Source organism: Halichoeres trimaculatus, unplaced genomic scaffold (assembly GCF_033239565.1).
Source record: "Halichoeres trimaculatus isolate MK-OKI-2021-1 unplaced genomic scaffold, fHalTri1.1 fHalTri1_scaffold_11, whole genome shotgun sequence".
In the NCBI taxonomy this organism is placed as follows: domain Eukaryota; kingdom Metazoa; phylum Chordata; class Actinopteri; order Labriformes; family Labridae; genus Halichoeres; species Halichoeres trimaculatus.
In genome coordinates this window covers 27436790-27458327 of record NW_027437189.1, presented here as the reverse complement: position 1 = coordinate 27458327, position 21538 = coordinate 27436790, and the positions used below count along the sequence as shown (strand labels likewise).

The following is a 21538-nucleotide window of genomic DNA, read 5'->3' as shown; positions in this document are numbered from 1 at the left end:
GAGGCTGGCTGTCTTTGCCTTGAGAAAGCAGACAAGCCTCATTAGCTACTTTGCACTAAATGCACTTGGCATCAGCTCAGCTGTGTTTAAAAATAGACTCAAATGAGAGAGCATAAGTGTGTTTATGTGCAGCAGTATAGTTTGTTGATCAGTCGGTAGAGTTTTAATGTTACTTACAGCAGGGTCCCTTGCGCAGCACCTTGATGCGTCGCTGTGTGTGGCACTGAGCTTTCTCCAGCTCACACTCGTTGGTGTAGGTGGACGAATCCGAGCCGCAGACCGGAGCAACCAGGGAAGGACATTCCACTCTTTTGCAAACACACTCCCCCTTGGTGGGGTCTGTGGGGTCCCGCTCACACACAGCGCCAAAGCCACACAGCATCCCTCTGCAGCCTGCAGGACAAAGAGAGGAAAGGAGGAAAGGTTAGGATCCCTGTGGAAACATTTCAAAGGAGGCCGCTCAAACTGCTGCACGAGTTTGAATCAGCGATACCACACACAAACTTTTTATTCCTCAGGAGAAGTTTCCAAAGAATGAGTGCGAGGAAAATGTATATTTAAACACCTGACAGGCATGTCTGAACAGATTCGTCTCAATATGTGCCAGTCATCGGGGTCTTGGTGCAGAACTCCACACAGTTCAGAAACACAAATGCACCAGGGATTAAGTGTGATCCTGGCGTAAAGCAAACAGATGCTCTCCATTCATTCAGAGAGAATCTGTCTAGCCATGCAGAGCCTGCACAGTTTGTTGCTGAGCGCACTGAGCCTTTTGCAGAAAACCTTCAATGTTAAAATCCTTAAAAGCAGCAGCAACATTAAAATTAATGTACAGGCAGCAGGCAGCAGCTATGTGGACAAGTTTGTTTTCATGCTCTGAGGAGCCCGCAGTCTTTGAAACATCAATGATCCAACGTCTAAGAAGAAAAAACAGAAGCCATGGCTGCACGGACACAAACCAAGGTTAGCCAAACACTTCAAGGCTGCACAAGTGGAGCAACAACAACTTTTAAGACTTTGATCCTGAACTTCCCACCGAGTCCTCGGCTTTGATCAGGTGTGAAACAGCAAACTGTAAACTTTGCGAGAGGCTGCTGAATGCGCGCGGCCAACAAGGAGCGCCTGTGTGCGTATGTGCTCGTGTTGTGTGTACACAGCATCGACTTAGAGAGTAATTGACCCGTGTTGTGGCAGCTACAGCTGCTGTGGCTCTGCGCCCACTTTGAGGGCTGTTTGGCAGCCAGCTGGCGTGACGTCCTTGCCTCAGCACCAGGCGGCACGAGGGAGAGGGGGCGGGTTAAAAAGAGATGCCAGGCTCCCACAGGTAGCCAACCTGATCCTAAATCAATGCACGAAAGCACATTAAAGCCCACTATAAAGAAGTCCTCTTAGCTGAAGGTGCGAGCAAGAAGTGTCAGCGCTGAGGACATGAATATCACACACTCACATTTACACACACACACACACACACACACACACACACACACACACACACACACACACACACACACACACACACACACACACACACACACACACACACACACACACACACACACACACACACACCACAACACTGCTATTTCTTATCGCTTGCTTCCAGGCCAGGACTAAATGCAAGGCAGCATGACCACCATGACTCGCTGGCTTTTTTCTGTAGTGGATGGACGGACAGACACGACACACACACACACACACACACAGAGTCATTGTGTCCAGCTTAGACGACTGGTCCAGAATCTGCCCGAGGCATCTCATCCTGTCGCTCTCTTCACACTGATGCGCAGTGTGATTCTGAGAAAGAGAAAAAGAGTGTGAGTGTGTATGCGTATGTGTGTGTATGTGTATGTGTATGCGTGTGTGTAAGGGGGGGAGTGACAGGCGAGAAGGCTGTTTTTGACTTGCCCACTGTTCCCTGTGGGAGAGCGCCTGACAGCTACCTGAGCTCACTCTCCTTTGTACCAGGGGGAAAAGAAGTGTGTGTGCGTGTGTGTGTGCTGGTGTGTGTGTGTGTGTGTGTGTGTGTGTGTGTCCTATCCATGAATGCATCTGTATTCCTGACAGCCTGTGTGTGTGTGTCTGGGAGGTGTAGGCATTAGGTGTCTCTCACACACTCACACACATGCAGCCAGATGCGAGCGTGGAGGCCTTGTCATGACCGGCCCGCTGCTCTGCTATCACTTCACACCGCGTGCCTCGTCTGTACTGGTGTTCGTATGCGTGTGTATGCGTTCACATGTGAGTGTGTGTTTGTGTTTGTCAGTGGCTCAGATGCGCAGCGATACGAGAAGAGTGACAAGAGGTGAAATTCAATCGAACTGTGTCAGATGTGCAGAAGGGAGAGGAGGGTGTCTGATGGTGTGACAGGAGCAAAAACAACACAATGATCCTTTAATGTATCAGCCGTGGTTCAGAGAAGCATATGTATAACCTCTGCTTTATCCTGTAAGGGAAATAAGGAAATAAAAAGACTTTAAGTTTAAAAATATCTCATATGAATGGAACTGAAACCCAAAACATATAACCTCACTACTGGCAGGCTTTGTTTCCTCTTTATGCTTTTTCGTCGTCATGAGTAGATCAGAAAAAACTCTGCGCTCTGTTCTTATGACTGTGGCTACAATCACAAAAGTGTGGGATGACAGAAATCTGTAAGAAAGGTAAAAGTAAGCAGATTTATTGCTGGTAGCAGTGTAAATTTTGTGGAGGACATAAATAGACGCATACGTGTAAATGCGTGAGAAGAGTGTGGGGACTGTTGATGTCTGTATTCTCCTGAACATGAGGGTGTGAAACTTTTCCAAGGAGGGACTGATTGAAGCAGGTGGCAACCTCCGGTCTGAGAGTATGAGACAAAGCGGAAGTGCTAAAACCTGCTGTTTCCTGAGCGTCCACTTCAGTCTGGCTCAGGAAGTACCCACCAAGCCACAATAGCCGTTGTTAAAGCACAGCCTGGTTCAAAGAACGTCACTTGTCAAAATCGCCAATTTCTCAGCTGCTGATAATATTATTATATCCACTGGAAATTAGGGCTGCACGATTATCGCAATCGCAATCGCAATCGCAATGTCAGCACATGCAATTACGTAATCGCAAAAGAGGATATCGCAATCGCAATCGCAATGTCAGCACATGCAATTCAGATTCTTCTCCATGATAACCAAGCAAATCTGTAGACTCATCATGACACAACCTTTTTTATTAAATCGCAAGCACAATTGCAATCGCAATATTTTCCACCTAATCGCAAATCGCACCTTTTCCCCAAATCGTGCAGCTCTACTGGAAATGTGCATGACCCTGTCGGTGAAAACTTGTTTCTGTGTGAGATAATCTGACTGTGAAGTACATATCCCTCAATAAGTGCAATATTCTCTATATCCTCTTTCTACTCTGTTTACAGTGTTGTTTTTGTACTTAAGTGTTTTTTATTTTTGTATATTCTTTATTTAAACTGTTTCATGTTCTTTATTTAAAGTTTTTATATTCTCTATTTTAAAACTTTCTATATTCCCTATTTCGATCTTTTGTATGTATCTCTATATCCTTTATGTCTGTTATCTTTTGTCTTTTCCAATGTGTCTGGATTGTCTGTCCATTCACAAATGGCAAATAACAAACCTTGAGTCCTCTATCAGCACACACTGTACTGGGGTGATTTTTTCTAACTCTGCAGTTTAGAGGATATTAAGATTGCAAGTTCGCCCAATCAGAGGCACAGCTCAGCTCACATGACTGGCAGGCGCTTTATTGCTGTACTTAGAGCCCTGTAATTTCCAATATGGCCGCTAGAGCTGATTTGCTGCAAAAATCTGTTTCTGAAACAGACGGGTGACGTCAGGGAGACTACGTCTATCAATTATACAAAAGTTAGTTAGTTTTTAGTCAAAAGTATAATGTTTGTAAAGAGGTGTTTGACACAAGAGCTTACCAACAGTGATGCCAAAAATAAAAAGAACGCATCCAATGAGTAAGGGCTCAAACCTTGCAAAGTGCAATGCTGTCTGTGAGTCAAAGATAAATTTCCATCAATGGCATGAAAAGTTGTAAATCAACATATATATATATTTTTTGTTCCATTTAGCTCTAGTTTGTTATTTAATGCTAAAGAAGGGATTCAACTCTTCTTTGCCCACTGGATTAGTAGTGCAATGAGAGCAGAGCTCTACCAGCCGATTCAAGATTTTATCTCCAAAAACCTAACCTTATCATTACACCAGCACCTGTTGCACAAGGGTGTTTTGGCTTCACTTTTGCAGGAATGCATTGCGATAAAGATGTGTTGACTATCTTTAAGTACAGTCACACATTATGATAAATCAGGGGGATGCTTCGGGAGTGCACCCCATGTTCAGAGGCTTTAGTTCTTGCTGGTCCGGCCCCCAGCTTTGACCATTTGATCATGTTCCCCTCTATTCTCCCCTCACATTACCTCTCCTTCTTTCTAATAAAAGGCAAAAAAGCCCCAAGTAGCAGCTTTTAATGACTTCTTTCTGTGCACATCCACAAACATTTATATGAGACCAGAAGTAAATATGAAGTAAAAATATCTAAAGCTTTTTTACACCCTGTGTTATTGTGTTTTCTCACAGAAACAACATAATAAATACAGGTTGTAAACGCTGACAGTGAACACACCGCCTAGAGAGAACAGACATCATGAATGCCAGCCGTTGTTTGTAACCACATCTCTTCTGCGATGTTTCCCTATAAGAAAATCTCACTCTAGCCTGGAGGTTAGCTGACTGACAAAAGACTGACACCAGAGCTGAGCGCTCTGTCAAAGTGAAGGTATCAAGTGGAGGCTCTGGACCGAATGTACAAACTGCATACCCAATGTACTGGGAATTCTTTGCAGCGAGAAATCCGACCGATACTTGAGAAAAGATACAATTTGACACTCCAGATTTCTGAGGAGCAGAACGAAACCCTCGGTGGTTCATATAACAGCCTCGTGTGGTGAGGCTGGAAAGAAAGGTACACCACCCTGACAGATTTAGATTAAAGACACAACAAAACTTTGTTAACAATAAATTTCAGGCCCTGACCCACTTTGATTGAAAGGTAATCTCTGAGAGAGCAGACCTCAGGATGAAAACAACAAGGATCTGATAGACGTGTCCTGAAGACAGAGAGGATTACTTTACAAAGAAAACAAATGAGAGGAAATGTTACTTTCAGGAAGGTGATGTTAAACTTTCCCCACAGGTAGAGCCCACAAGAGCAGTGGAGTTTGTGTTTCTGATTTACTGTTTAGGGTTTTAAAATATTTACAGACGAGCTGGAGGCTACCTGGTGGAGCTATAGCAAGAGAATCCCTGACTTAATTACAAGCACAATAACAAATATCACTGTAATCAGCTGGGATTGCTAACATCTAAACTACATGAAGAAAAACAAAAATGAATAAAAAAACAGCACTTTTTTCCCTTCTGTTTCAATATAATTGTTTACCATGGCTGCAAACCATGATAAGACAAGCTAGGGAATGGTTAGCATATGGACAGTTCTATTCTGATAACTTTGCACTCGAGTATTAAGATGGTGAGAAAAAAGGGTGAAGTAAAATAAGATTTTGAGACGTCTTACCTGCCGACAAATTTGGAAAAATGCACACTAGAGCTTACTGTGAAGGACTTGGCCAGCAAGAGATAGATACTTTAAAGAATTACACCTAATAAGAGGGAGAGACCCATAAAAGGGGGTTAGCATCTTCATATTCTATCCAAAAGTTTAAAAACTCAGATGTTGCTGCTATATTTCTCATGGGAGAGGGGGTCCACAGAATAAATGATGTCCTTTTAGAAGAGGCTCACTTTCCAGCACTTTAAAAAGCCATATAAAACACACTGAGTTTTACTTAGATACTATTTAATGGCATTGGTGCCCTCTACCAAATAGATTATGTTTCTGGAAGAGTTTGTCTGTGAACAAAAAAAAACAACTAACGAACAGGTCTTGATGACATTTTCAGAAAATGTTTGAAGTGGAATGAGGAAGAAGTGATTCAATTTTGGAGATGATCCTGGATCATAGCTGGATCCAGGATGTTTTTAAAGGATTCTTTATCATTGTGGGATAGGGCTGTTTTCACCGTATGTGTTATCTCCAGGATAAATGGTCGGATTGCTTTACAAAACAATACAAGACAAGGTCACCATAATTTCTGACAGATGTAAAAGTATGATCCAGATCCTGCCAATATTCTGGATACTAAGATCCAGAACATGAAATATGTACTGGGTCATCATAATTTTCAACACTGTCAGGTTACAAATTATCATACAAACCTGCAGGTAACACCAAATTGTAGCAGACAGTCTGCTGAAAGGGTGATTTTAAGATGCTACAGACAGAGAATATGACCAAACTGTCAAGAAATGCTGTGAACAGAATTGAATGTTGTGCAGATTATTCCCTTGAAATCCTGAGCTTAGCTAGCCACAATCAATTCCATTATGCTGTGAGAGTGCCTCCAACATGGTTGATCTCGAGTTGATGACGTCACATAAAAGTGCTCTATATTATATGGGTGGTTTACTTGGTACAGACCACACTTCTCTGACTTTCTCCAGCAGTTTTCCAGCAGAAAGTGAGAAGGGTGGCTCTAAAATTCAGAGCATTTATTTCATCTGAGGCTTCTTTGTGCTGTTATTGTTATGACAGGTGTCTACATTTTGAAAGATTTCCTAAAGCACACCGAGTGTAAGCACTGTATATTAGTTATGTCTACCGCTCCAAATCAATACATTTCTTTGTCTAAAGTTTTTCTGAACCTAAAGCAAAAGAAGTATAAAGTTTCAGCAAAGCTTCTCCCTCATTTATTACCAGAGATACAAAAATCTTTACAGACATTCCCAGACAACAGATGTGCTCCTAATGAGAACAAGTGGGACTAAAGAGAATGACCTTTGGAGATTTTATCCTCTCATTTGACCAGTGGAGGTGTTGCAGCTATGGAAATTGTGTATCCTGTGTGGGCTAAGCAGTCTGCTCTGCTGGTGTGTCCCAGCAGGAAAGCAGCCTCTGGCCTGTCCTCATACCACACTCTTTATTGACACTGCAGTGCAATATCTCAGAGGATGAATTTTAAATTTAATACTTCTATTTCATTTTACTGTTTGGTTCCAGAAATGCAACAGAAAAAAGGAAGTCATAAAAGCAGCGCATTATCCATCATTCAGACCGGTTAGAAACACCTTTACAGGCACTTTGGAACCTTTCAGAAAAACAGATCTTAAGTGCAGGTAAAGGTGTGTGATTTTGTATCCTTACATCCAGCGAGCACACTGAAACTTCAGCCATTTCCAGGAAGAATATAAGCTTTGCAATTCTTTCTTTCTGAGTGCCATGAGCGTGTGTGTGTACAGGTGATGGTGTATGCTTGCCCGTACATGTTAGAGTGTAAGGTAATCTTTATCCCTGCAGCATTAAAAGCTTCACTGCCAAGCTATTTCTCCCTTTTTTTGGAGCAGAGGGAGAGAAAGAAAATCCCATTGGGGAGAAGAGACAGCATGTCCAGTTTGCGCTTGTCGAGGCGAACGTCTTGTCCAGGTAACACTTCATCCTGCGTTCCGACGGCTCATCCATTAAATAAGACACGGAGTGGGGGCCTTAAGACTGCTCTCAATGCGTCAGTGGGTTATGAAAGGAGAGGGATCACACTGTGTGATTAAAGCCACTGAGAGGAAATGTCATGGTTTAAGAGTTGAAAGAAAGTCTGGCATAGTTCTCTAAGCAATTCACCACGTTTCTATTGCCAGTTGTGATGCTTTAAAATTCAGTGTGAGACTAAGATGATTCAGTTCATTTCTTTGGAGGATCAAAGCACATGTTCCTCCCAGAGAAAAGATTCCTTTCTGACCATGTGGACTCAACACAGTTAGCATGGAGGATCCCTCTGCTCCCAAATCCAATCCCAGCTTTTAAATAGTGAATGATTCCCTCTACGGTGGAGGAAGAGGTACATGTTTAATGTTAATGTGGCAGAACTGGAAACCTTAGCCTGCATTCCCACACGTAGCACAGACTTCACTGTTTGATGGTTTTCTGTGATACAAGTGAGAGAACAATCATTCCTCCATAACACAGGTGCTCACTCTTGTAAGCTTCTTACTACGTTTCTTGAAAATAAATATCTCAAGTTTTGCCATTTTCAACTTTTATCTCATGAATTTATAAGTTTATTCAGGTTAATTTGCAATTATTTTTCTTAGGAATGTCCAACTTTCACTTTTATCTCACTCATCTAGAAAAACTACAACTTTTTACTCTTACATTAACACCACATTTTTCTCCTGGGACTGGATTAATGAGAAATCATGACTTTACTCTTGTGCTTTTTTAAGGCTTAATACTGTTCCTCGTGTATCTTCAAAAATTCCTATTTTCCTCTTATTGCTGTTTTAGAGAACTTGTATTTCTTTTAGACTCTCCTCTCCATAAATCTCTCCTCTCATTGGCCTTCACTCTGAAAACCTGTTGGGGGCAGAAACCTTGGTGTTTGAGGCCCATGCTTGCAATTTGTCATGAACCAGTCAGGGATCATCATGTGATGGCCTCAATGTTTCAGCAAGTCTCGTAGATCTCAAGAAAATCTCACATCATTTTATTTTTAAAACACAACATTTTGATCGGTTTACGGAGAGATTCAGGAATTTCTATATGAGTATGTAGGAGTCTGTAAATCTGCACGTTTCGTCTGAACATCCAGTTATGTTACTCTATATCCAAGTTCAAAACATGGTCGAGCAGAATACCCCCTCTTTAATGTGGCACTAATACACCGGCATACAGCGGTGCAAAAATGTCCTGTTGTCTTTTTTGTTGCTGATAAATAAAAATGAATGAAAAGAAAAAAAATTGTTTCCTTTTCCACCATTTTCAAACAGAGCCTGTCGTCAGAAGAAAACTGCCTTTGAGCACATCCACTGGATAAATCCTGATTTCTGGACCAACAAAGATTTACTACATATGTCCCAAAACAGTAGTTCCTATTAGTGTGAGAATGTTTCTTCTCCTGCAGAGAAAATGTCCCCATGAGCCTGTTTGTGTTGAAATGCTCTATCAGTTTCATTGTTTGGCCGCCTTGTTGCATTTACTTCAAACAAAGTGAAAAGGGGAGAAATGGACTGTTGTGGCAAGCATGAACGCGTCCAGACCCAATAAGGCTTGACAGAATCGCCTGGACAAACTCAAAATGGCCACTTCAGGAAAAGAACAGTGTTCTCCTCTCCTCTCTATACCTGTCAGCTTCGTAAACTGGTTCACAGCAGTTTGCTTTAGCTGCAGAGGAAAGGAGACAAGAGGAGGAAGGAAGAGAAGGAATGGTGTGCATGAATAATTAACAAACCTGAACTTTACACGGGTGACAAATACAGCGTCTGAATTATCCGGGACAGCCGGTGCAGTGAAGCACAAATGGCAAATGTGTTGAATAACGCGTTCAGGTGGAGCCAATTGTCCAACGATCAGATTAGATCGGCAAACCGTGGCTTCCACATTGATTAATGACCTACTGACTGTCAGGGAATCAGGAAGCGGAAGTTGATGGAGGGAGATACGGCGCGGTGGCATCGCAGCGACATCGCATTAATGTTGAATGAGTCTAAATTCATTACGCTGGAGCACTCCTTGGGGAGATCTTCCACTTACTCCCTAATAAAGGGAGCCTTTCTTTGCAGCTGACGCTAAGTAATACAGATGTGCTTCTTTAAACAGCCCTCTCCTCTCACCGTCTAGTTCCCTCTCCTCCTCTGTGTAAGAGGGCTTTAGCCTCTCTACCACTGTAGCTGAGCCAGAGGACCTTCGTAGTGAGGGGACCGGTTTCTATGGCAACAGCCATTGATGCAATCGGCTCAGAGAAGCTGAACTCATCGGGCTGAGAGCGGAAAGTTTGTGTCATGCACTCAGGTGGTTTATATATCTTTATATAAACACTCATATTTGGGTTTTATTTGCTGAGCTTGTTCCTGTGTTTTGATATTGTAAAAAACAGGAACTTAATGTTAAATATAAACACATTTTTAATATCTAATTAAAAGTAGTGCAAAAGATACATACCAAATATTACAAGTGATAATGTGCATAGTTGTATGTGACAAAACAGCTTGGACAGGAGTGTATCTATCACTGTGTCACACAAAAACTCTTCTTCTGCAGAAGTTTTGTGGGGAGCATCTCAGCTGCTCCAAAGTTCAGGGTCCTCTCTGCTGCATTTTTAATGCTTCACCAAATGTTCCCAAGCCAGGGCTGCAGACAGGCCAGCTCAGTTGTTGTACATACAGATGTGCTTCGGCATTGTCTTCCTAGAATATACAAGGCCATCGTCTGGACAGCAGCATATGTTGCTCCCAAACCTGTATATGCTGCTCAGAGTCGTGTCTGTTTTTAATGCAGAGCTGTCTGAGAGCCTACTGATCACATTTATCAAAGATTTCTCATGGCTTCATAATATCATCCCAAGCTTGATCAGATAAGGGCAAATGGAGAGGAAATAGAGTTCTTGAAGACGTTCAATCTCTCCTCTCTTCTCTGAAAGGCTTCATCAGTTCTTACAGACCAGTGGACAGAGCTAGAAGATAAACGCCTCTAAAGGTCATCAGTCTATCACTGAGTCACATGCGGACATCAGCAGAGAGGTGTTCCTGAAGATTTTATTGGGGTCACATGATCCTTGGTGAGTGTCTTGCTTTACCTGTACTGTGATGTAAATAAGAGATATGAAGTGTCTAGGGACCATCAGTTCTGTTCAAGTTAAGGTTGAACATAGATAGCTTCCTTTTCTTCTCTTAAAAAAACAGCTCAGTCCAAAATCTGAACCTGAGTGTCCTTTGTCCTGAAAACGTAGATGTAAAATAGCTATACTAAATCCAGCCCCTGATCAATCTTTGATTAACTATTACTTGGATGATTGGAAACCTTTAAAAACGTCATATTGACCTCCGCTAAGGAGGTTATGTTTTTGGGAGAGATTGAGTTATGTCTGTCTGTGAAAAACATGACTCAAAAAGTAACAGACAGATCTTGATGAAATTTTCAGGAAATGTTCAAAATGGGATAAGAAAGAAGTGATTAAATTTTGGAAGTGATCTGGATCACCGTCTGGATCCAGGACTTTTTTTTGAAGGATTCTTTAACATTGTGAGATAGGGCCGTTTTCACCTTATATGTATATAACTCCATGATAAATGGGCGGATTGCTTTGCAAAACAACTCAATAAAAGGTCACCATAATTTCTGACAGATGTAAAAAAATGATACAGATCCTGCCAATTTTCTAGATACTAAGATCCAGAATATGAAATATGTACTGGGTCACCATGATTTTCGACACTGTCAGGAAACAAATTATCGTACAAACCTGCAACTAAACCTGCAAATTGTAGCAGACAGTCTGCTGAAAGGGAGTACAACATTAAAGTAGGACTTAAGTGTTATATGATTGGTGGAGGTCTGCGGTCTTTGAGTGCTTTTTTAGTTTTTAGTTTGATCATGAAATGTTGAAATCGAGAGAGTCGTTGCCATTTTACTCTGCAGAATACTCAGAGCAGTCTCTCACAGAGCAATACATCTTCTTCACTCTTCACTTCTGAGAGACTCAGTCTATCTGGATTGTCCTTCTTACACCCAGTCATGATACATACTTGTCACTTTTTGACCTGGTAGGCGCTTTTAATGTTATGCAACTTTATGTTTTTGTCTCTGTCACAATGTTGCTTCCATCATATATGAAAGTTCTAATAGATTGGTCTTTGTTATCTTGAGTTAACTATATAGTTTAAATGTGGTTGTAAATGTGACGTGTAAATGTAAAGAACAGTGACTGATTGGAGCGGCATTGATCAGCAGTTGCAGGGAACTTCCTCTTTCACCCGTCGATGTGATTATTTACTCCATGAGTCCACAGTCCAGCAGTGATTTATACCAGCAAGCACAGCAACGGAGGGCAACAGTTATACCTGGTAAAATACGTGAAGGGAGAAAGCAACCCTACAAGGCTTTCATCGATCTCTGGTTAGTTGTCCTCGGGGGACCAATGCAGTCAATTATTGATCTCACTGCAATCATAGAAGGCCCAGCGTGAAATAAAGCAAACACCTGCTCACAAAGCAACGCCCCACCTTACCAGCTCGATATGAGAAAATCACTTCTTTAAAGCGGTTATATAAAAGAAAAAGAGGGTGGAGGAGGGGAAGAATGGGAACTCTTTCAAAAGGATTTTCAGCAGAAAACTACTTCGTTCTGCTTTTTTTCTTTTTGTTCTTATCAGGCCGACAGCAGAATGAACAAATTGACAAAAACAAACTGCAAAGAGCCATTAGTGTATTTTCTCTGTGGTTCTCTGCTTGAGGACGGAGGGTTTGGAGTGTGTGAGTATGTCTTTGTGTGTAGGCTGGTTCTGTATTTTCTCATTCCCTCGCATAAAGGGGGCAATCAATTCCTCTCTCTCCGTTCGTCGGCTGAATGTAAGCGTGCACGCTCTCGCAGCCGAGCGCCTGGGCCCTGACCTGGCTAACATGCTGGATGAACTTATTTACCAGACGGCAGCATCTCCTCGCTGCACACACTCCAGGGCCGCACAAGCCTGTGCTTTTTCAGAGAGATAAAGTTGGAAACAGAGAGAGGAGGGAGGGGAAGGAAACAAATGCAGGGAGAGTTTTCATTACAAGAAATACTGTCAGAGAGAGGGGGAGAAAGAAGAAAAGAAGGCGGTGCGAAATATGAGAGGTTGGAGAAAGTGCCTAGAATTCAATAGAGTAGGTATTAGAAATCCTCAATGCCTGCAAACAGTCTGACGGCAGTGGCATAATTGAGGCAGAATCAATTTCCTTCTCAGTACTGAAAGCAACAAATGTGAACCAATTTTGTGTTTCAAAAGCAGCATTGTTAGTGTGATCAGTGTCCTTATCGGGCTCTCTGAATTAAAATCAGCAGGTCATAGTTGAAATACATGACGTCACAGCTTATTAGCGAAGATCTGCTGTTGGTCCACACAGCTTTGTAATCCCCAGCTCTTACTGTTGCTTCTGAGACTGTGTCATTGCTATTTCCAGCCTCCTCCCTTGTCTATGGCTTCTTTTTTAATTTTAATGAAGTCCCTCTGGCTTTAGGTGTGAAAAAAAACACACAGGAACTACAGAGAGTACAAAGAAATATTTGTTGTCTGCAAGTTTATTTTTCAGCTTTGTTGTAAGTATGCCGGTGGTTTCACACCCACAGAAAATAAGTGAGGTGAAAGAGTTAAAGCTGTTACTCTGTGGTTAGAGACAGTCCTCCCAAGGAGAACAACTGCATCAGTTTTTTCAGCGAGTGGCCCAAAAGAACACTTTCTGTAAACACACACAGAAGTTGTTTTGGCAAGATTTCTTCTGGGCTATTTTTCTTTTACGACATTAAACATAAAAGCTTCAGCGTGAAGGATTCACTGTTTCTGTTTCAGTAGCACCTTTGGGATACTGTGACAGGAGGTGTGTTGTGAGATCCAAATAGTATCTTAGGAGAGAGTCTGACTGTTAGTATTGTCTTGGACTTCAAAATTAATTCACTTTTACACATTTGGACAATATTTCTAGATATTACTCTGCGTTACTGTTTTTGTATTGCTTAAGTTGTGCATTTTAAAGCGCCTGTAAGGACTGCTGTTTGTGTTGATTTTGGTGCACTCTAATGAATTTCTTGATCTTGTTCCTATTGTGTAGTCTTAAAATATATCATCCTTTGTTCTTTTAATAACCAGTTTTACCATTCATAATAAACACCTTCTCACACAGCATTTTCTTCTTTTTTTTCTTGCTACACTTCATGTTGTCAGGTGTAGCCCTCAACAAGACTCCAAATATAAAAACTGCAGTATGGATATTGTCAGTCTTGTTTGCCTGTTTTAGGTCTTGAAAAAACATTGTTTTTCAATTTCAATCTGTTTCACGAACTGCTAAAAAATAACTCCTCAAAGGATATCTAACCTTCTGTTAGTGAAGCTTTGTTTTCCAGTGTACCAATCTTTACTCATACACAGCAGCCTAGAGAAGTTTCTTTCTTCTCTTTCTCCAAGCCCAACCACGATTGGATGCCACTAAATTTCCTGAAACAGCAATTTTGTAGTACCAAAAGCAAGCTTAAAGATAATTACTTTTTATTTTTCTTCTCAAACTGTTTTTACAGCAATCACAGCAATAAAAGTCTACTTACGTGATCATTTCAACTTAAACCATGATTATTTTATATATCCAAAAACTGAAACTGAGCAAACACACTATCTTTTTTATTTGTCTTGAGAGGCAAAGGAAAGTGAAACTCTCCTTACAAGGCCTGTATCCAAAAAAGCTTTTATGTGTGCTCATTTCAAGGTTTACTTTGATAGCTTGTTGGCTTTAATGAAAATAAACTTGAGTTTCTTGGAAAAGTAAAAAAATAAAATAAAATAAAAACTAAAAACATCAACTGTTCTTGAATCCAGGCTCTTCAACAAAAAGTGCCTTCAGAAATTTGGTGATGCCGACAGTTTGGAGTAATCTGACTTAAGTTTGTTCGATCAGGTAAACTATCCTTAGCAAAGAAATGTCTTTGGATCTCTTTTTCTAATCTCTCACTAGATCCGTCTCTCATCTTTGCTTGATAACTATCACCTCTGTTTAATTATCTCTCTTGGCATTCAACAGAAAAACAAACATTTTTAGTTCATTATTTTATGTTTCACAGCTATGTGGGCATGAGAAGTTATTCCAAACCCTGGAGCAGTTTTCCCCCTTTTGTTCACTTTGTTTGGCCGTATGAGAACACAGTGATTGCCAAAGCAATTACACCGAGACCCTGTTGAGAGAGGTTTCAAAATATGTTTCAATACCAGGCCCAGAGCTGTGTATGGTGAGAAAGCGTGATCAGCCTGCAATCCAACCCTAATGCAGAGCGTACCATTACGGCTCAGCACTTTGTGATTTGTAATTTGCTGACCCTTGTTAATTTGGCCAGGAAGACAGTGTTCTCTGCGCCGGGTATTGGATCGATAAAGGTTACGGTTCACTTAAATTCTGCAGTGCAATGACCCAACACTTATTGCTTATCTCCTCAGTTAGTCAACAGCAAATACAACCTGAGTATTAAAATACCATGACATTCAGCACAACAGGAAGACAAAACTTCCTGATGATCTTCTTATATTCATGCTATCTTCAGATAAAAACAGGTGCTGTGTCTTCATAAATCAGACCTGAAGTATGACAGCTCATGACAGCTGGGAACATCTGCCTAATCACGCTTGTTATGGGAGAAAAAACATGACAGGTATACGAGGTAAAACTGTTGGTTATCATCTCAAGGAGGCAGAGATGAGAGCAGGGAGGGAACACAGTGAGGGAGAACATTGTTGGAAGGAAGATGTTAAGTGACATGAACACACAGGGCCTGACCTACTAAAGGTCTGCGTGTACAAAAACATGAGCAAACTTGATAACCCGTGCAAAGCTGGTGTACGAACCGAGTGCACCGAGGATTACGTCTTTGAAATGAGCTAAGTAGCATGCTCAATCCATTTAGCTTATCTGCTTTAATGACAAAGCAGAGTAACCACTGCAATTTATCAAACCTGAAACTGATTGTGGTCTGCATTTTTGCATCTATATGCAAGTTTGAAAGGCAGATGCAAACTGGCACAGTGTTGAGCACAAATGGCTGCAAGAGGGAGCATAGGTGCAATGACAGACAACAGAGAAAGAGGATCCTTCATATGCCCGTCAACACATCTGGACTGTCAAAAAAAATATTTGATAACATATCATCCTCTTTTTATTTCATCAGCAAATCTTCTGGTTTTTCTCACAGCATTCACCTTTTCACAGAGGGACTACCAAACCCAGTTCTTCCACTGGAGTTCACCAGTGTATTTTTTTTTGCCTCTTCCATCAAGACCTCCAACTCCATGGCTTCAAACTTCATTTTTTTGTACTCTGCCACATCCAAACTCTCCATGGTGACAGCTGGTAGCAAACACAAAATCCCACAAAGGGCGGTCTGCCCCACTTGTGCAACCGTTATCATTTGCACACGCAATCATAGGAGATCACCTGCAACATGCCCACTAAAGTGTTTCCCCTACCATTGTATGTGGCACCTGCCAGTAGGGATGTGTACCTTTCACATTTGAAATGATATGGTACTGATTCCCGGTACTTGGCAATCGGTACCGGTACTCAACGGTACCAATTTTCTGTACTTGTGTGTGTTTATGCAGTAAAAAATATAAATTTGTTTAAAAATAAAATGTGTTTTTTTTTTCAATTTAACATATTTATTCTTCAGTATATAACCTTGCAATGCTGTGTTCATGTCCGGCATGGAAGATCACCTACACTTCCACTCTCTCACAGTCATAAGGATACATTCAGGTACCTAAACATGGTACCTTTTGATTTTACATGAATCGGTACCCGGTACTTTTGACAGAATTCGGTCGGTACCTATAAAAGTACCTAATTCTGTTCCCATCCCTACTTGGAAGTCAAGTTATTTTTATTTTCCATATAGCGCCAGATCACAGCAGAAATGATTTAGTTGCCTCCCTCATAAATCAGGTCTATACCTTGTTTTTTTTTATTTAAAAAACAATAAAGTCTTATGGTCTTCACCTGATTTGCATGACGGGGTGTCATTTGTATATTGTCATGTTCACATTTCTCCTAGCGCTGTTTCCTGCACGGTGAAGTTTAGCCCCAACACATTCACAGACACACAGACACATGCGCGCATTTACACAGACAGACAAGCTCATTCCATATAGTGGAGAGAGAGCTGAGAAAACCACCACAAGAAACATCTCCCAACGCCTTCTCTGTGAAGATGCAACACTCCCCCCACTGCCAACAACGTCACCGCCCCCCAAGGCTGTAAACCTAAGGGAAACACTGCACTAACTGCATGTGCAGTTTTTTAGTTTGCAGATATCAAGCCCTCACTGATTAAAACCTGTGCTTGGTCCACACCACTGATGCAACACGTCGTAGATGGCAGAGTATAAAATCCAACACATCAAACTTTCTGTCAGGAGGTCGTGAGACAACCTAGAGAGGAAACAATGGAGGGGAAACCCTACATCTGCAGTACCAGGCTTTAGCTAGTTTATAACCTTAACTGATGGAGCTTCCCTGAGCCTCCTTTAGTCTCTGTTCCTTCTTTCCTAATGAGTGTCTAGACAAAAGGTGCAAACCATGTGTTTACCATCAGCAAACTTTTCAGCTGCACTGTGTTCCTCTTCTCTCTCCCTTCCCAAGCTTACCTCCACCCAATCTTATCAATAATGGAGGAATCGGTGACAGAGCCCTATTCTGTCACCTCACATCTCCTCCTCACACTCAGCCACAGACAGCCAGAGATGCTCCTCCAGAACAGATTACTGCTGGTCTGCAATATACATAAAGCCAGGCAGCATGGCTGCCAGTCTGCTCCTGGATTCAATTATTCAGCTGAGCCAGTATTATGAGGAGAGGAGTCCTCTTTTGTTCACCATGTCTGGTTCGTCGTCACCTGCCAGAGACCTGAGACAGACTTGTTATGCAAAGGCTGGTTTTTCATAATACATATGCACGCACGTACACACATACACACAAACACACTCACAGTGGGGTATTTTTGTGCCTGCTAATTGCAAGTAGGCACTGCGTAGGAGTGTGAGGGACGATTCACTTTCTTCCAAAGACGCGAGCATGCTGACGCAAACAACCATCCACACAAACACACACCGACATCTTAGCAAAGAGCCAAAAGCTAACGTCATCTCAGCTTCTCCACGCCTGTCTTCTTCTCTCTTGTTCACACACTCCTTTCCCTCTCACTCCACTCTTCATCATCAAGTGTTTCATCAGCGTTGCATTTCCTCCAACTTCATACATTATAAAAGAATGCTGTGAGTGTGTGTTTGTGTGTGTGTTTGTGCGTGAGGAGGGGGAGGACGAAGAGGAGGACGAGGGTGAAACTTTCTCTGTCACTGTTACCACAGCATGGGGTTTCAGACACATTCGCTCTGCTTCATTTCCACTACAAACCACTCCAGTGTGCAAACAAACTGAGCACACAAACAAACTTTGTTAAGAAAAGTTTGTCCGCTCATATCCATAAAAACACACTTTGAAGCCTGGTCCTGGCCTCGCGGCCGATGTCATCAGTATTTATTTTTACTGTTCATAAGATCAGCAAAAGTTTTTTTCTCCTCTGCGTCTCCTAAAAGATGTCAAAACTCTTTTTTAAACTTCACCAACTAAATGCTGTAAAAAGCCTCATAAGTGCTCGGCCTGGCTGTTTAAAGTGAAGCTGCCTCCAACAAACTCTGAGACCTCGACCTCACAGAGAGCACTTCATAAGAGGTCAGACAGAGCTGTAGGTGTTGGGTTTATTTAATATGTGTGTGTTTGTGTGTGTCTATCAAAAGAAGACCATTTCTAACTCTATATACATGCATCCCCAAGCTCTCATCAACTTTAACTTTTAGAGTAGATGTAAACGAACACATTTGGAAAGCTGCAAGCTGTAAGTCTACGGTCCAAGAATGACCTCCATGTTTTAATCAATACCATCGTATCTAAAATAGCACCAGGACATTTGATTTCAAATACAAATCAGTACTGCACTGCAGAGTACTGACAAGGATATTTACTCACCTAGGACAGATTAATTATCTGTTCCAGCACCTTTTTCAAATGGTAAGCTGAAAAAGTTAGGATGTTAATTTATATTTTTCTTAACTTCTCCCAAACACCCTGACAACATAATTTCTATTAAGACTGAAACCATTTTTCTATGTGGATTGAAAAGGTCTTTATTTTTCTGTCCGCAGGCCTGGATGAGCCGTCTGTACAGAGAGCAAAAGCAGGCAGACCACACACTGCTGTGATGCAATGTGTGCTATCATTGGTGGTAATCTGCAGGTGTTCATTTGTGTCTACAAACAGATAACTCTTCACATGAGCAGCAAACAAACATGAGAAACACTTCTGTTCGATGATGTATTGTAAAGGTCTGACTGCAGCTCGATTTCCCCGCTACCCAAGATGCATTAGAAGTAATAATCACAAAAGGTTTTAAGTTGTTTTTTTCCATCTTAAGTCTGTACTTTTAATGAATCTTTTTATGAAAATCTATCTCAGGGTTTTTGTTGGAACACTTGAGAACAATAAATCTCAAATAAATCATTAGTAAATTGTTTTGAGTGACGCCTCCATGCAGCTCTGTTGTTGAACCAAAGCCTATTTGGAAGAGATGAGCAGACACACCTCTGAGGGATTTAATTGATAAAAGTTGCTGCCTACGGTTGGAATAACTAAAAAGTTGGCATCCATAGACATGTTTTGGATAGCAACAGACAATGTTTTCAGATTGTTTTCAAAGTTGCTTAAAAGGTTCAAACACTAGGAATCAGTACTTATGCATGTACAGATTAGCTTAAGCAAAAACAGTCTCAAATTTTCATTTTGTTCACAGTGGTGTCAACACCTCAAAGAGGAACACTTCTTATCCCACAGAGGAACTATAATTATTCATCTCCTGAGTGTTGAGAGGAATGATGGTTTCAAAAGTGAAAATAAACAAATAATATAATATAATAATTACATTTATGTTCGCTTCAGCAGGCAAAGCAACCTGCAGGCCTGCAAATTTAATCTGCGGATAGTTATGAATCGAAAATTATAAATTTCAATTCTGATAACATTTCAAAAGCAAGCTGTCTTGTAGTCATGTTGTCAAAATGTGCAAACAGACTCAAAAGGAAAATAATTTCTTCTATTCTAGACTTTAAATTGTTCTTTTCACACTCATTTATGAGCTTCGTTTACTCAGTGAAAGTGGAGTGTTTGTCAACTGATGGTGTGTGCATGTGACCACTTCAAGTCACTTCTTTGAATCATCAAATCGTCTCTGCAAGCTATTCCCACAATGTCACTGGTTGCTCTTGCCACCAGCAGTTTCCTTTACAGCAAAGGGCTGGAGAGGAAACTGGGCCTCCATGCTGGCTCTCACTATGAAGAGAAGAGGGTGCTCTATTTTTTTTCTTTCTTTCCCGAGGATTTCTGGAGGAAGCCCAAGTCAGTGGCAGATGGCTGCGGGATGAGACTCAGAGACAACCTGGGGAGAGCTTGGAAGGCGAGCCAGGAAGCGGCAGTTCTCAAGTGCTGAGCTGGTCCACACTGGATAAAAGGGAGACGGCCTCCTCCATATGCTCCCCATCGCTGTGCCTAATCACGACGAGGTGCCCAAAGACTCATTGCCACTGTCACCAGAGGGAATTCAGGATAGTTTGAGAATAATTTAGCGGATTTGCCCGCCAAGGCAATGAAAAATGAGAGTAAAAGAAGGAGAAGGAGCCAAATGTGTGAATGCCAGTTGCTGTAAGTGCGGCCATATGGAAAAAATGAAAACAGGATGAGGGGACCCTTCTTGATGTCTCCATTTAGAGGTGAATTTGAGATCCAGGAGGTAAAACGCATTATCCCCCCTCCCCCCAAAAGCTTATAGATTAATATTGATGTGCCTGGCTGAAAAGCTCCTTCAGGAAATATTGAGCATACAGCTTCTTCTCATCAAGTAAAGTTGATGAAAGCAGCTCCTCCAGGGACATCAGGGCTGGCTGAGCTGTGGGTGCCCTAGTTTTGCACCCCATGGGGCTCCTCCTAGCTGCTCAGGAGGAGTGAGTGAGCACCCTTTATTTGCTCCACGGCCCAGACAGAGCACAACCCCCCCACCCCTCACCCCTTCTCCATTTCTTCCCCCTTTCTCCTCCTCCTCTCTGATCAATAACCCTGACCTCACGATCAATACAGCCACATATCACTTCATTTTCTGTTTCTCCCTCTTCACTCTTTCACCGGCTCTGCAAACCAACCAGCGGTGAAATAAAGAGCCGTGCTGTTGCAAAAAGTTACCTCCTCACCTCCTCTTCTAAGCAAACAACAGGCCAAGGAAAGATTTAAGATCTAAACAGAGCCGACTGGAAGACGTGTGTGCATAGATGAGCAGGGTTTAACTGTATTATACATTTCACTGCTCACCACAGTCGCCCCAGTTGTTATTTTAATGAGTGTTTGTATTACAGAAACTTCTATACTTGTAGCAGTAAAAATAACCCTAAAACCATCTCCACCACAGAAAGCAGTGACTCCTCCTGTGCTCAGTATCCAGCACTCAACACTATCCATCACCTTCTGTGAGGTACTGCTGTCTGTATATAAAGACAGATGACCCATCTTTACCTCCCCTTATCGTTCCAAAACAAGCGCTCCAAACCTTTTCTGCAGCATCCTATCAGGACACATAGACATGCATCTGAATAAGCTAAAAAACACACTCTAAAATGAATTTTGAATAAAACCCATTTGAATAAAAATGAATAAATTTTAAAACATATATCTTTGTATTTCATGTATCAAATCTTTAAATTCATTAGGATCATTGTCTCTGTTGATGGAAGCCAAATCATGGGTGAGGTATGACATCATTTCTCACTGCGCAAGAATGAGACCAGAACACCCCTTTAACATGTGCTGATAGCTTGTGC

The 21538-nt window shown here is 41.6% G+C and overlaps 1 protein-coding gene across 11 annotated transcripts in view; it reads right to left on the bottom strand.

Annotated features, from left to right (window-relative positions):
• The window catches only part of agrn (agrin), a 361340-nt gene that overhangs the window by 146540 nt on the left and 193262 nt on the right, over nucleotides 1-21538 (bottom strand). For all 11 annotated transcript variants that reach the window (XM_074681162.1, XM_074681166.1, XM_074681165.1 and 8 more), the window contains one exon: nucleotides 178-393. In XM_074681162.1, the coding sequence (XP_074537263.1) occupies nucleotides 178-393 (216 nt within the window). The remainder of the gene's footprint in view (nucleotides 1-177; nucleotides 394-21538) is intronic.